The sequence below is a fragment of the Podarcis tiliguerta genome (assembly GCF_965153285.1).
Source record: "Podarcis tiliguerta genome assembly, chromosome: 14".
Lineage (NCBI taxonomy): Eukaryota > Metazoa > Chordata > Lepidosauria > Squamata > Lacertidae > Podarcis > Podarcis tiliguerta.
Window position 1 is genome coordinate 34,735,037 of NC_139547.1, and position 15,583 is coordinate 34,750,619.

The 15,583-nt window shown below is 45.3% G+C and overlaps 1 protein-coding gene across 2 annotated transcripts in view; it reads left to right on the forward strand.

Annotated features, from left to right (window-relative positions):
- Positions 1 to 462: 462 nt before the first annotated feature.
- The window catches only part of PPL (periplakin), a 49,063-nt gene continuing 33,942 nt past the window's right edge, over positions 463 to 15,583 (forward strand). The window contains exon 1 of one of the 2 annotated variants that reach the window (XM_083414080.1): positions 463 to 958. In XM_083414080.1, the coding sequence (XP_083270206.1) occupies positions 897 to 958 (62 nt within the window). In that variant the 5' untranslated portion in view covers positions 463 to 896. The remainder of the gene's footprint in view (positions 959 to 15,583) is intronic. The other variant, XM_083414081.1, reaches the window with a different exon arrangement.

Genomic DNA, 15,583 nt, shown 5'->3' on the forward strand with positions numbered 1-15,583 from the left:
TCCTGCAAAACTGAGAAGAGCTACAGTCGCTGGAATTCCCTCCATGATACAGATAGGGCTGCCATCTGATGGGGGGGGGGAGGACCAGCCCGATCTGCTCTTTGTGGCCTGAAAGGCCGCTTGATCCACTGAAATCAACAGAAGCTTTTCAAGGCATGAAGGAACTAAACATTATCACCAGCTAATGCCTATTGATCAAACTGTCCTTAAGGCAGTTTAAACATTGCCAGCCATAAAAAAAACCAAACCACTACTCCCCTCTCCTCCTCCTGATCCTCGGCCTTTAACAGCAGCCTTGGGTGCATGAATTTAACTGGTGAGGTTTTTCCCCAGCCGCTTATTTTCCTGTTAGGTGAAAAAGCTTCACCTGGTGAACTTATACCTGCTGAGCTGCTGTTAAAGTCCAAGGAGAAAGGGCTGAATGGGAAGTATCTTGCAACCCTCGTACACTGCCAGTGACAGAAAGATGTGCTAGTCATAGGCAGTCATAGCAACAACTGCTCCCGGCAGAGGCTGACGAGGAAATAATGGCCTAGACTGGCTCCGCCTGGGCCCATGACATGTGTGTGGTAGGTAAGCACCACCTCCAGGGGGAGGAGGTAACTCCCAGTTCGCTTGGCCTGGGAGAGTTGCAGTTCCTTTGGCAGAAGTGCCAGAGAAGCAGGACTTGAGGTAGCCGCAGAGTTGCTCTTTCTCTCTCCCTCTCTCCGTTCAGCAACTTTTCTGAAAACTGCAGGATCTAGCATCAAAAACAGACACCAGCAACCTTTCACCAGGGGGAACAACAAGAGCTGTGTGACGGAGCCTTGCCGGTTCATTCGTTTTAATTTTATTTGCTTTGGACTTCCACTGGAACGAGATTCCGTCGGCACTTGCTGAACCCTGGGGTTAACATTATGCATTCCCTGTTCAAGAAGAGAAACAAAGGGAAGTACAGCCCAACAGTGCAGAAGAAAAGGTGAGCGTTGCACTCTGTTTACACATGTCGTTCGACATACGGATCCTGCTCCTGACTAGGCAGCTTGTGGGGAGGAACAAGCAGGTGTGAGCTGTACCTGTACAGTTTCAGATCTCCAGGGCAGCCCTGGAGCTGTCGCCTAGATTCTCCAGGGCTGTAGCTCAGTGGCAAAGAATCTGCTTTGCATTCAGAATGTCCCAGGTTCAATTCCTGGCATCTCCAGGTAGGGCTGGGAAAGTCTCGCTGCCAGAAAACTTGGAGAGCCACTGCCAGGAAGTGTAGACAATATTGAGCTTGATGTACCAATAGGAGAGACAGAAGGGCCATATCTTAGTGGTACAGCATCTGCTTTGCATGTTGAAGGTCCCAGGTTCATCTCCAGAAAGGGCTTGGAAAGGCTCCCCATTAGAAATTCTGCAGAGCTGCTGCCAGTCAGTGTAGAGAATACTGAGCTATAGATGGACCAATGGTCTGATTAAGTATGAGGCAGATTCCTATGTTCCTGTCTGGACTTTCTACAGTACATACCTCTATTCTGTGATCCAATGTCACAGGAGCATCATTTTGCTAACAGCTTTCTTGGCATATATCCACTTCATTTCTGTTTTAATATGAAATGTGCAGGATCAAGCCTGCCACTAAGCTGCACCCTGTGCCCACCTTACCTTCACTACCACCACCCCAAATCTGGTAGCTGGGTAGGTGGATTAACGAGCATAGCTGTCAACTTTTCCCTTTTCTTGCGAGGAATCCTATTCGGAATAAAGGAATTTCCCTTTAAAAAAGGAAAACGTTGACAGCTATGTTAACGAGTGGTGTGCAACAGGTACTTTGCACATGTTCTGTAGCATTTCTGTGTTGTATTACTCGTGTCACTGAGCCCTTGTACTGAAAGCAGGTTTGCTTTTGTTTTGTTTTGTTTGCTGTCTGTGTTCCTGTGTCTTGCGGCAGCAGCTTGAAAAGGCAGATATTTGGAAAGCTGCCTTTACCTAGCACAGAGATCAGATGACAGAGAAAGCTTTTCCAGGTTAATTTCTGTGTGTTTGGTGGTTGCTGAAGAGGGCAAGTGAAAGAAAGGTCCAGAAACTTGAGTTGGAAGGCACCCTGAGGACCATCTAGTCCAACCCCCTTCAATGCAGGAATATGTAGCTGTCCCTTACGGGAACCGAACCTGCAACCTTGGTGCTATCAGCACCCTGCTCCAACCAGCTGAGCTAACTTCATGACATTCTGCTCCTAAATATGAAGAGTTATGGTTACTAACGTGTGTGTGACAGGTACTCTGTGTATCCTCAATGGTACTTTCTCACACATTATTTCTCATACTGAAACAAGGTACACAGTTTGCGCAGCCTGATCCTGTGTACATTTACCCAGGAGTCAATCCCACTGGGTGCAATGGGGTTTACCACGCAGGGAAATATGCACACACAGACTGCAGCTTTAATTTTCCTCTTCAGAATAGTTTGTTTGAGATTGTTGCCACATTCCTGAACTTAATCTCTCAGGGTGCGGCTTCATCACCCTTTCTTGTTTTCTCCTCCCTCTGCTCCTCTTCTCATCTTATGCTGGCATGCACCTGATGTGTTACTTTTCCACAGCCAAATAACATGTTTCGATGTGTCCTAATTAAAACAGCAGCAACTTGCATTGATTTAATAAGCAGGAATAGAACATACGAAGCTGCCTTGCACCAGGTTAAGCCATTTTATATATCAAGGGGGGGAAATGACCACAAAATGAAGCCCAGTAGCCCAGTATTGCCCGCTCTGATTGGGATAGCCCAGGTGAGAAACAGACAAGTGCTCTTGCATCTTTAATAGCTTTATAGAATATCTTATTGAGATTGGCTTGCAACTGAAATAACCACATACTCTGTCCCTGGCTCCATTCTCCCCCAGTCCTCTGTTGCTTCTCTGTAACATTATAAAGCCTCATGCACATATATATGTTTTAATTTAAGGTGCAGGAGCCCCAATATCTTATGTACATGACCACCATAACTCTGGCAGTGTTTCTCTATATTTATTGCATTGAGTATTTTGTTCTGTTTATTACATTTGCACACAGCCCATCCAACTGAGCACTTTGGGCATTTTACAAAATCTGATTCACAGTGGAATAAAATCACAACAGGAGAGATCCCAGGAAAAACCTGAAATGTGCATAAAACACAGCAATTTAAAACCAGTTTTCATGTAAACAGATTTCCAAAGGAGGGATTACGAAAGTGCTTCCTTGTGCTTTATGAGGGTCTCTATCTAGTGCAGTAGAATTATGGCTCAACGTGGACATATAAAGCTACCTTATACAATATATATAGATTGACTTCTAATCACACAAGCATAGGTCTTCCCTGTCATCAACTACCTGACCCTTTTAGCTTGAGATACCAGGGAATTAACCAGGGAACTTCTTCTGCATATAAAGTATCTGCTCTGCTATTGAGCACAGCCTCCCTGGTTTTGAGATGCCACTAGAAGTAGTGATGGGGTATGCCTCTGAGCATGTACAAAATGCGTTTCCTAAACACTATGAAGCCACCATTATAATTTTATTTCTACCCTGCTCTTCTTCCAGATAGATCAGTCTGGCTAATTAGGACCGATGTGCAAAATTAGCTGCCAAGTAGCCGGCAGAAATCCATCAGGTGAAGCTTTCTACCATGACTTGCATAGCTTGCAGCAGCAGCCCCTAATCAGACGCAATGTGCGAACCAACCATGTTTGTTACCATTCTCCCTTCCCCAGTCTGTGATTGTGGGGAAATGTGTTTCAGGTCAGTGGGTAAAAACTTCCCTGCAAAGCGGAGGCCCAACAACTTAGCACTTCAGCCCTGTTTACACAACCCTCCTTTCTTAATCTTCCACTCTGGAGGCAAGTTTCAAATTTCCATATAAGCGGGGGGGGGGGGGGAGTGTTCTTCCCTGGTCCTAACAAGCCCCTAGAGAAGCTGCAAGTCCGTTTGGCCTCATTTCTTGAAACAGCCATGTGGAAACTTTTTGTATTAAACTTTGGACACGAGCTTGTGACATTTCTTGGAACTTCAAGGATCTCTCTCTCCCACCCCCAACAAATGTCGTCTGGGGAATCCTGTTATGATGAGGCACGATGCATATTTTGTGTGGGCGTTGTGTTCTTGTTCCGGAGGGCTTGTTTTGGAGAAGCTGTCAGAAGGAGGGTGGCGACTTGGAGTTATGATCCTTTCTGATGTGCTTTGTTTGCTATCTGCTCTCTTTCATTAATTGTGCCAGCCACACCATTTCAAAAAACAACCAACCAACCAAACCCTGAACAATCTGGAGGAGATTTAACCAGGGTGGGTCATTGGAGTGACTTTCCTCAACCTCCAAACCATGTCAAGCCCTGCTATAGGGTGGCTATGTGGGTAGCTGTTATTAAATGTTGAAACACACACACACAGCTGAGACAAGCTTAAAAGAAAGGGGTGTGCAGAGGGCATGTGGGCAGGGGAGAGGTATGAAGGGAAAAAATCAATTCAGTTTGCAAATAAAGGAGAAGCTAACTAATTTACATTTCTCAAAATCTGCAAATCTCTGGATTTTGCAGTGCAGTTCTCCAGCCAAGTAATGTGTACTTATACCAGAGTAAACTGCATAAAGATGCATGTATGAGCAGAAATGCATTCTATTAGAGAAGGCTGCTTTGCAAAAATTATGCAAAATTGCATGCAAAATTGCATATTAGGAGAAATTGACACTTAAATGCTGATGAACCTCCTTGAGGATTTTTTTAAAATCGCAAATGGTTGTCAAAGTGTGGAGAACTGAAGAGTAAGAAAAGGAGAAACTGAAATTGACAGATTTGCCCATCCCTGGCCTACAGCCAGTGATTTTGTGGAGAGGGGGAATTATTGTAGAACTGCCAGGACATAAATACAGATAGCCCAACATGTTTAAACTTACTGAAATGTGTTACTTCTTAGTGAGCGATTAGGTAAAAAGTTGCCTACATGCAGGATATAAATACATTGAACTAATTAGCTAATTAATATTTAGAAAACATTTAATATTGAGGGTGGGCCTTACCAACGGCTGAATTTTGCCGGCTTTTTTCTGACCCTGCTCCTGTGCAGTTTGTACTAGCCAGACACTCAGAAATATAATTGGTATAGTTTTTCCCAAACACCTGTACCTCTGTGTTTGGCTACTGTTAAAAGCACAATATTTTTTAAAGGAAAGCTCTATTGTTATCCAGTCTATGAAGGATTTGCTCCACTGTTTTTGCATGCATAAATATGTCAGAATTGGAAAGGAGCACAGCATTGCCCATCCAAAAATACTGCTGGGGATGGAAAAGATACTCAAAACTCCGAGCAGAGACAGGCAAATTGCCATTCATTTTGCTCAATGACTCATTGTAGCAAGAAGGGGAAACTGGAACAGATCCAAGTTCCGCCATGCAATCAGCATTTACAAATTAGATCTAGGGACTGGATGATCTTCCTAAGAATCTGAAAGCGACAATTGATGCAGGGGGGCATCCCATCACGCAATGTGACAGCTGCTCTGAATTGCTGGGAGCAAGGTGGTGAAACTCCCAGATAAATCTAAGTGGGGTCTAAATTGAGCTGGAGTGCCATTCTGTGAAGTGCTTAGCATGGTGGATAATCTATAAAGCTCTGTATTGGAGGTGCTACTGAGAGGGTGCAGCGGCACTTTGAGAGATGTAACGGCAATTGCCAATGTTATTTTACATTTGCTATGCAGCAAATACTGCTCTATGATTGGACACAAACAAGTGGGTTGTTTATTTTGTGGGATGGGGGAACCCATCATGGTGGCATGATGTGCACAATTCATCAGGCTGTCATTTTTTTTGTAAAACAACTTTGCAAGATCATGTCCATAGCCAACTTCTGTTGCAAAGTGACAAAATCAGCGTCACCGTGTTTGCTTGTTTTTTGAGGTTATATTGGAGAAAGAATGTGTATTTAGTTTCAATGCTACAAGGAGGTTTTCAAACTGGGCCCCACTGCCCTTTAAAATGTCTTCACCGTCCAACAGCTATGATGCAGCGGTCAGAGAACATTTAACATTTTGGCCAGCGAGAGCAGAATTAAAAATCTCCACTTGGCAGAAGGCCTCACTGGGAGACCATAGGCCAGACATTATTTCTCAGTCTACCTCACAGGGTTGTTGCAGTAGTAAAGAAAATCTAACCAATATGTCCAGGCACCCTGAACTCAGTGGAGTCATTGTTGCACTGCTATTGTTCTGTTTTGTTGTTGTTATTTGCATTCCCATTGGACAGATGAAGATCTGAAGCTAAAACAACCTGCTTGTCTTAGCCCAGGGGTGAGGAATCCTTTTTTAGCCTGAGGGCTGCATTGCCTCAGGGCAAACTTCTGGAGGCTACATGCCAAGATGGGGCAGGGCCACCTTTCAAATTGACCACTGGAAACCTGCAAGAACATACTTCTTCAAAGCATCATATAGCTAAACTATGATTTTAAAAGAGAATTTGGCAGTTGCATTGGCTTCAAGTGACTTCAAGTTGCAATGACTATGTTCTGCTTCCTCTCTGAGTCTGTATGCCTCTGAATACTGGTTGCTGGAGGTCACAGGTAGGGAGAGTGCTGTTGTGCTTAAGTCCTCCTTTTAGGTTTCCCAAAGGCATCTCATAGGCCACTGAGAGAACTGGATGCTGGACTAGATGGGCCTTGACCTGATCCAGCAGGGCACTTCTTATGCCCCTACCAGTCCCTACCCGTATCGTAAGCTGCTTATACCAGATCAGACCATTGGCCCATCTAGACCAAGGGAATGATCAGAAGGCACACAAGACAACCACTTTGCTAAAAAGAAGTGGTCTAGATCTGGTTATTATTGCTTGGTTATTATTGCCCAGGACCCTTACATTCTGCATTGGAAAGAAAAGCAAGACAAAATGTACTGTTCCAACAAACTGTTGCTGTCCAACATCTGCAGCAGAAGTCTTTCCCATCACTTGCTGACTTCTGACATCAGGGATTGCTTTCCTTCTTAGCCATGGCATGTGATGCAGTGGTGCCAGAAGAGCCCTTGCATAGCCCCATCACAGAAATGCTGGTAGGTAGGCAGTTGCTGTTTTTGCCTCTGGCAGCTTGCATTTTTTAAGTTGCTGAAAGATTTCAGCTGAAGGATATTTGGGGGAGTAATTGCCCATTGTTTATCCAGCTCCTGTGTCCCCGATAAGGGTTTTGCTGACAGGAAGCTCATTTTAACACACCCTATATTTTTTTTCAAACGTAGGTTGCAAATAATCGCATTGCAAAGAAAGCTATAATTTAATTGGGCTAAACACACTGTATTTCTGAATGCAAGGAGAGTCGATTATTTCAACCGCAGCTTCTCATAGAGAAAAAATGAAGGGAAACCTGCCCAGGACTGTTGAGCAGCATGCCAGGCTCTGAATTCCTGGACTGTCACTGGCGGTTGAGCTTTGGGGCATGAAACACCGAGAAAATGTTCTACGCATCATGCCTCAATTAATGGCAGCTTCTCCCAGGACTGACGGCTCCAAAGGGTTGAAAATGGCCACACTGCCTTTGGCATTATGGGCTCTACTGGCTTTGCGTGACACTTGAGGCCCTAGGAATGGTCACTGGCAATGCTACCCTACTCAACACAATAGGAGACTATATTCAGCTTTCCAGAAAGGCCAGCTTCATCGGCTCTTCTTTTCCTCATCTGTCACCTGACAGCAGCCATTCCATCAGTCTGCAGTAGAAACAGACAAGGGAAGCAGTGTCACTCCACCAGCTCTGCTGAGAGTCACTATGGGCTCATCCTTCTCCTTGCACAGCTATAAATTCCTGTCCGTCCTTTGTAACTAAGAACCAGGCTCAGGTGTTTGCTTTATTCCTCCTCCCTCCCCAGTCCCTTTCCCTTTTGTATCCTTTTGTAAGCCTGAGGGGCGGAGCCATCTTCATATTGATCTTTGCAAGCTGCCCTGGGAGTCCCTTTCAGCTGAAGAGCAGAGTAAAAATCAGATTAAAATCAGAGTAAAAATTTAGCTTCAAAGAGCTAAATAATAAGTGCACGATGCAAAGGGAGGAAAGCAGTTGGCCTTCAGGATTGTGTGGAGTCCCATTTGGACTATAGGTGTGGCCAGAGGCCAAAAGTGGGCAGAGCAGTGAGATGTGATGTTTACCCCTCTAGAGGAGGCTACATTTCAGGCAGCCAAAGTCAGAGGTTTCTAGACAAACACACATATACAGGACACAGCTCTTCATCCTCTATCTAGGCAAGCAAGAGGTGTTATCGCAGTTCAAGGACACGTTCACCCCAGGAAATGTGCCTGAGAAGCAGGACTGGTGAGAATGTGTGGCTTGAGAGAGAGGGTGTGGATTGGGAAGGGCCAGACAGAGAGGTCTGGGGGGCCACAATCAGCCCCATCGGGCCTGAGGTTCCCCACTCCTGCTTCAAAGGACACATGGGGCCATACTGTGAAGAACCAATACATCTTGCTATTGTCCTCTTCTTTGCTCCCAACTTAAACAATAAGCACGCATGCTGCTATCGGAAAACCAACCAGTTTTTGATAACTCACAAGAGTGTAGGCCAGACTAGCAACTGAGCAAGGGCACTGACTGGCAGCTAGGTAAGGTCATGGAGACCGGTGAGGCATCCATTTCTTGCCTTGGCTGAAGGACATAATTCTGGTTCTGTGCCAGTAGCAAGTCCACAGAAATGTGCCAGACCTAACACAGTAAGACATTTTATACACAGCCTTTCAGCCAATCAGAGGGCTCTGCTTTGAGCCAGTCAGGGCTTAGAAACGTCTGCAGACATAAAGCAAGGGTTGTAAGTCAGTGGTAGAACATCTGCTTTGAAAGAAGAAGGTCCTAGGTTCAAACCCTGACGTCTCCAGGAGAGACCCTGTCTGAGATCCTGGAGAGCTGCTGCCAGTCAGTGTAAACAATGGTGTGTTAGATGGACCGATGGTGTGACGTAGTATACAGCAGTTTCCTATGTTGCTGTTTCTAGGAAATAGTGGAGAAGAGGCAGGAAGGCTCTTTTTAGGGTCTCCAGTAAGGTTCAATTTGACTAGTTGTCGTTGTTGGCATCCATCTGTCTCGAGTGACAATGGAGTGTGCTTCTGGGGCGGTGAAGTCAAACTGCTGCATTAGCATCACCAAAGTGACCTCCTTGGGGTGCAAACCTGGGCAGTGTGTAGGGCTGGGCGATAACTGGTTTTCAATATTGTGATATTTCAGCAGCTAAACATTGCAATATATCGATATATCACGATATCTGAAATAAGGAAGGAACTACGCAGAGGCGAACAGGACAATGTCCTGACAACTGCTACAACGTAAGGGTCTAAAACTGATAAATGATGATATTATCAGTCACTTCATGGTCACTTTAAGCAGCAGGCAAGCCAAAATGCATTCAAAGGAGACTTTTGGTTTTGGGCCAAATGAATACCAAATGGTGGTATTCAGGACAATCCAAAGTACGGTGATGAGTCAGAGTGAATGCAAATAATCTGGGACTGTCAGCAGCCTGGTGGCGGCAGAATCAACAAGGGGGGGGGGGAGGAGGGGGGCAGAAGCAGTGGCAGCCTGGCAGCAGGGGCCACAATAATCAGCAGCCTGCGAAGCCTCCTCATGGCAGTGGGCAGGGGGTGGCAGAAGCGCTGGGAGCCTGTGAGGCTTTGTTGATACATCGCCCAGCCCTAGTGTATGGAGGTCCCCGGCTGCCCAGACAACAAGACCCCCTTCTTTGCCTCACTGATGTGGTCCAAAGGAAAGCAGAGCAATCCGTTTGGCACCAGCTTGGCTGCAGAAGTGGCTAGAAGGAGAAATCTAAGTCACCACCCAACCGTCTTAGGGGCTCCACTCCAGATCCGTGTAGGATTTACTCAAAGGTGGATGTGTACAATGCATGTTTCTCCTGTGACATTGATCTTTGATCTTGTTCCCCCAGATATTGTTGGACTACAACTCCCATCATCCTCAGCCAGCTTAGCCAATGAGCAGGGATGGTGGGAATAGAAGTCCAACAACATCTGGGAAACCCAACACTGTCCTATAAGAAGGCATGGGAAATTTTGTTTAGAGAGCTCACATGTCATATTTAGGCTTCAGAGAGTTAATGGCAGCAGTGCTCAGGTGCTTCCAGCTGTTGTGGTGGCATCCAGGCCTTGGATGTGGCAAAGAAACCCAAGATCATATTTCTGCTTAGCTGCATGGCTCACTGGCCAGCCTTGAGCAAATCACTTTCTCTCATCCATCCTCACAAGAGCTTTGTGAGGTAGGTTATAATGTTGCTTTAAGCTCCTTGGAGCTCAAATGCAGCTTAAAAATTATTCCAAACCTTTCGGCTGATTATGGCAGATATTGGCTTCTCTGCTTATATAACATACTCAATGAATCTCGTGTCACTGACAAATTTCTCGTGGCACAAACCACAGTAAATCTGTTAGCCTGGCTTCTCCTTTCTGAGATTTGGTCACCTTGAAGATGATCTTCTCAACCACAAGAGGCAAGACGCTTCATTTCTTTTAATGAAGACTCGGCTTCTAGAGAAAATTATGCTGTAGAATGAAAGTGACTATTTAGCTGATCGCACAAATTCCCTGTTGGCCACAGAGTCCTGTTCCCATGGCATTGTGGAACAGCCAACCTTATTGTTTGTTATTTATTTATTGCATTTGTATCCCTCCTTTCCTCCATGGAGCTTAAGGTGGTGTACATGATTCTCCCTCCACCTCATTTAATCCCTCACAACAGCCTTGTAAGGTAGACCAGGCTGAGAGGCAGTGACCTTCATGGCCAGGTGGGGATTTGAACTCCAGTCTCCCAGGTCTCAGTGCAGCACTCTGACACCATGCCCCACACTGACTCTCTTGATTGACTCTTTATTGTATTTCCTTACTCAAGGTAGAGGGTGGAATGTTCATCAGTTCATTTAGCGCTTTGAAAACAACCCTAGTAATTAATACTCAGTGCACAGGTGAAATGTGAGTTGTTATTCCCACTGCAGTTTTGAGTGACAAATTCAAAACAAGCATGATGGTGATATGGTTGGTGGTGATGACAGGAAGGAATTTCAGTGGAAGTCTGGGGAGAACTGAACACCTGTAGCTGGGGATCCGTGTCTGATCTTAAAGGTGTACAGGCCAAGACTCTGCCTCTGCACCCCCTCTCTCAGAAAAACCTTGAAAGGAAGAGAAGGCAACAAATTCAAGGGGCCTCGAGACTTACATTATGTTGCATGGGGAAATTCAAGCATCTCCCATAACTTTAGGTTTGTATAATTACAGTAGGTTAAAACATTCCGTTGTCCTAGAACAGCAAACCCACTTAAAAAATAAAGACTTCCTACAGTTAGGAAAGTGAAGGGGAAATGCACTGAAAAGTGTGGGATGAACAAGTTATTGTTTCAGAATACCTTCCCCTTGCAGTATTATTGCAGGTTTTTGCTATTGTTGGTTCAGATTAATGTCTTGTCTAGTAATGCATATAATGAGTTAAACTGCTTGTACTGAGCTAGATGTAGGCATGTGAGAATTCTGACTAGTTTTCAGCAGAATCAGTTCTGGTTCTGTTCTGCTGCACTTCGGTTTCTGCCAAATAGTATGTTCTTTGTCTCACTGCCTGCTATTTAATGTAAGTTATGTAACTTGCATTCTTTCAATGTAATGGAAATGTCAAACCAATGTCAAAAAAAGTCATTAATTACTTGTCATTTGAAGACTTAGACAAGCAACTACAATGTGAACAGATACCAATTGCTTTCGCTTGACTAGTTTCTGTTCCTGACCACCGTGAACAAGAGAACCGTAGCCATTTCTGCTTCCTTTTCCATTTTTGTCGAAATTCTCAGACATCCCTAGCTGGATGTAACCCATCCTGGGACTGCATGGTGAAGAGTAGACTCAAAGAACATAAGAAGAGCCTGCTGGATCAGGCCAATGGCTCATCTGGTTCACTGTTCGCACAGGGGCCAACCAGATTCCTGTGGGAAACCCACAAGCAGGGTTTGAGCACAAAAGCCCTCTCCTCTCCTGTGGTTTCCAGCAACTGGTATTCAGAAGTATTTCTGCATTTTAACCTGGTGGTATAATCATTATGGACACGGGTGGCGCTGTGGTTTAAAGCCTCAGCGCCTAGGGCTTGCCGATCGAAAGGTCGGCGGTTCGAATCCCCGCGGCGGGGTGCGCTCCCGTTGCTCGGTCCCAGTGCCTGCCAACCTAGCAGTTCGAAAGCACTCCCGGGTGCAAGTAGATAAATAGGGACCGCTTACTAGCGGGAAGGTAAACGGCGCTTCCGTGTGCGGCTCTGGCTCGCCAGAGCAGCGATGTCACGCTGGCCACGTGACCCGGAAGTGTCTTCGGACAGCGCTGGCCCCCGGCCTCTTGAGTGAGATGGGCGCACAACCCTAGAGTCTGGCAAGCCTGGCCCATACGGGCAAGGGTACCTTTACCTTTTTATAGTCATCATGACTAGTAGCCACTGATAGCCCTCTCCTCCATGAATTGTCCACTTCCCTTTTAAAGCCATCCAAGTTGGTTTCCATCACTGCCTCCTGTGGAAGTGAGTCCCATAGATTAACTATGAGCAGCGTGAAATATCAATGCATATAATGCATAATAATAATAATAATAATAATAATAATAATAATAATTTAATATTTATACCCCGCCCATCTGGCTGAGTTTCCTCAGCCACTCTGGGCGGCTCCCAATCGAGTGTTCAAAACAATACAGCAATACAGCCTTCAGATGTCTTTTAAAGATAAGATAGATGCTTATTTCCTTCACATCTGATGGGAGCGCGTTCCACAGGGCGGGCGCCACTACCGAGAAGGCCCTCTGTCTGGTTCCCTGTAACCTCACGTCTCGCAATGAGGGAACCGCCAGAAGGCCCTTGGCGCTGGATCTCAGTGTCCGGGCTGAATGATGGGGGTGGAGACGCTCCTTCAGGTATACAGGACCAAGGCCGTTTAGGCCTTTAAAGGCCCTAACTGAGAACTGTGGGGCCAGTTGGGATTTTCTGCCTCAATATATCTGTTTCTCTGTGTGGGTGAGGCATGGAGGTGAAGAATGAGATCAGAGAAAAGGGACCCGTGTCTGTTGATCTGGCCCTGAAGGGAAAGGACTAGGGGGAACCAGGGTTGGCAAACGGTCTCTGGGTTCCACACATCCCCCTACCCAGACCACCTGTAGTAAGCTTATGCCTCGTTCAGACAAGTTCAAGCAGTCTGCGCCAGTGTGGAAATGGAAGAAACTGAACTTAATATTGGAAAAACGAGAAACAGAGAGAAACAGAAGCTGGTTTGCTTTTGGCTTCCCAGTTGCTAAGAATCCTTTTGCTTAGCACTTTGCAATTTGATGTTCAGGTGTTCAGGTTTCCTGTTTTGGTCGTGTGTGTGTTTTGGCAGGCAAATGCCTGCAGCCTGAAGGTTTGCTATGTTTGGAATGTGCCTTGAGTTGACACCCCCTCAATTCCACTTTGTTCTTCTGATGCCATTCCTACCTGGTCCTAGGTGCTAAGACATACCTGCAAGGACTTTTGCATTTTTCTCACCCACTTTCTTCTTTCATCAAGGAGCAGGCAGGGTGTCAACAAGAGCAGCAGTACTGAAATGGGGGTTTCTTTAAAACTCTCATGGTAGAAAATTCTGGGAACTGTCTCTACAGCTGTTCACTGTTAGTGAATCAAGCACTCAGTGGGAAATCCATTTTCTCCTGTTTCTTTGGAGCTAATCTTGGCATGTGCTCGCTGACATCTGAAGATGCTGATAAGCTGGGCTTTTCCCCACAAAGCCTTTCCGTTGTCATATTTTTGTTCTTAAATGGGATGGAGATATCGGGAAGCAGTCAATTATTAACCAGACAGTCTTTGTCAATGCTTATCTACCTGGACTAGGTAGGCTGAATGACATTGCAAAATCCTATGTGTGTCTACTCGGAGTCAGAAGTAAGCCCCATTGAATTCAGTGGGGCTTACTCACACAAGATTGCAGGCAAACTGGTGTGAACAGAATAAGACAAAAATTATTGGCTATGAAGCTTGAAAATAGAATGGAAGTGTGGTCAATGTTATTGTACAGGCATCTCCCCACCTGCACATGATCAGCATGCACACTCCCTCTGATGTGCACAATGTTTTCGGCACCAAAAGGGGGTGGGGCAGGGGCAGAATGGGGTGGGGTGGGTTCCAGTGCAGCAACCGGGAACAGAAACCCCACATAAGTGGGGTTTCCCCTGAATTTCATTCATTGTTCTGCACATTATGTGTGTGTGTGTGTGTGTGTGTGTGAGAGAGAGAGAGAGAGAGAGAGAGAGAGGAGGAGGGAGTGGGAGAAGATACCCGTATTTTTCGCTCTATAAGACGCACCAGACCATAAGACGCGCCTAGTTTTTGGAGGAGGAAAACAAGAAAAAAAAATTCTGAATCCCAGAAGCCAGAGCAGCAAAAGGGATCGCTGCGCAGTGAAAGCAGCAATCCCTCTTGCTGTTCTGGCTTCTGGGATAGTTGCGCAGCCTGTATTCACTCCATAAGACGCACACACATTTCCCCTTACTTTTTAGGAGGGAAAAAGTGAGTCTTATAGAGCAAAAAATATGGTAGATGGTCATGCTAAGTTCAGAAGGCCAAGATCTCACACAGAGCAAACAAGTGAAGGGATTCTCCGGAGTTTTCTTGATGAGTGAAATCCACAATGGGCGGAAATTGTCCAACAGTTTCTTTTGTTCAGCTACAGTACTTTGTTTCAGCTGAGGACTGCAGATGAAATTGTCCATAGAGTTGTGCAAGTATAATTGAGCAAATCTGTCATTTTGGGTTTCTCTCGGTTTCTTGTTTTTCCAACCTTAAGTTCAGCATGTTTGCATTTTTTAAAATTCCCCATGAAAATTCATCTGAACCGAGCTGAAGACTGGAAGAACAAAAAGCAGAGAGAAAGCAACATTGACAGATTTGCCTGCCCCTGGGTGCACCTGAGGGGAACAGCCATGGTGGGAAATGCAAATGGTCTGTTTACGTGCAACAAGTGGCAGCGATTGTGAGGAGGGAAAACCCATGTGGTCCTGCAGTCACAATTTTTAAGGGTGCAAGAAAAGAGAGCATATATATATATATATATATATGGCACCAATTAAAGAAAAAGGGGGGTGTCTACTGCAATGAGAATGTGTGCTTTTAATATCACATGCTCTCATTTTTTTTATATATGCATATCTTGCTAGAGTCACTAACCCACAGCCTTAGTGTTCCATGTTTGCAAAATATATACTTTTTAGGGTTGTCAAATCTTCACTAAACTTCAGTGAGGTATACACAAAACAAAAGAGCAAAGATGGCAAAGTCTTTTGCAAAGTGCTTGTACATGAGACCGCCGGGTATAGGGTGGTATATAAATAAATAATGAATACAGCGGTACCTCAGGTTAAGAACTTAATTCATTCTGGAGGTCCATTCCTAACCTGAAACTGTTCTTAACCTGAGGTACCACTTTAGCTAATGGGGCCTCCCGCTGCCACCAAGCGATTTCTGTTTTTATCCTGAAGCAAAGTTCTTAACCCGAGGTACTATTTCTGGGTTAGCAGAGTCTGTAACCTGAAGTGTCTGTAACCTGAAGCGTCTGTAACCCGAGGTACCACTGTAATA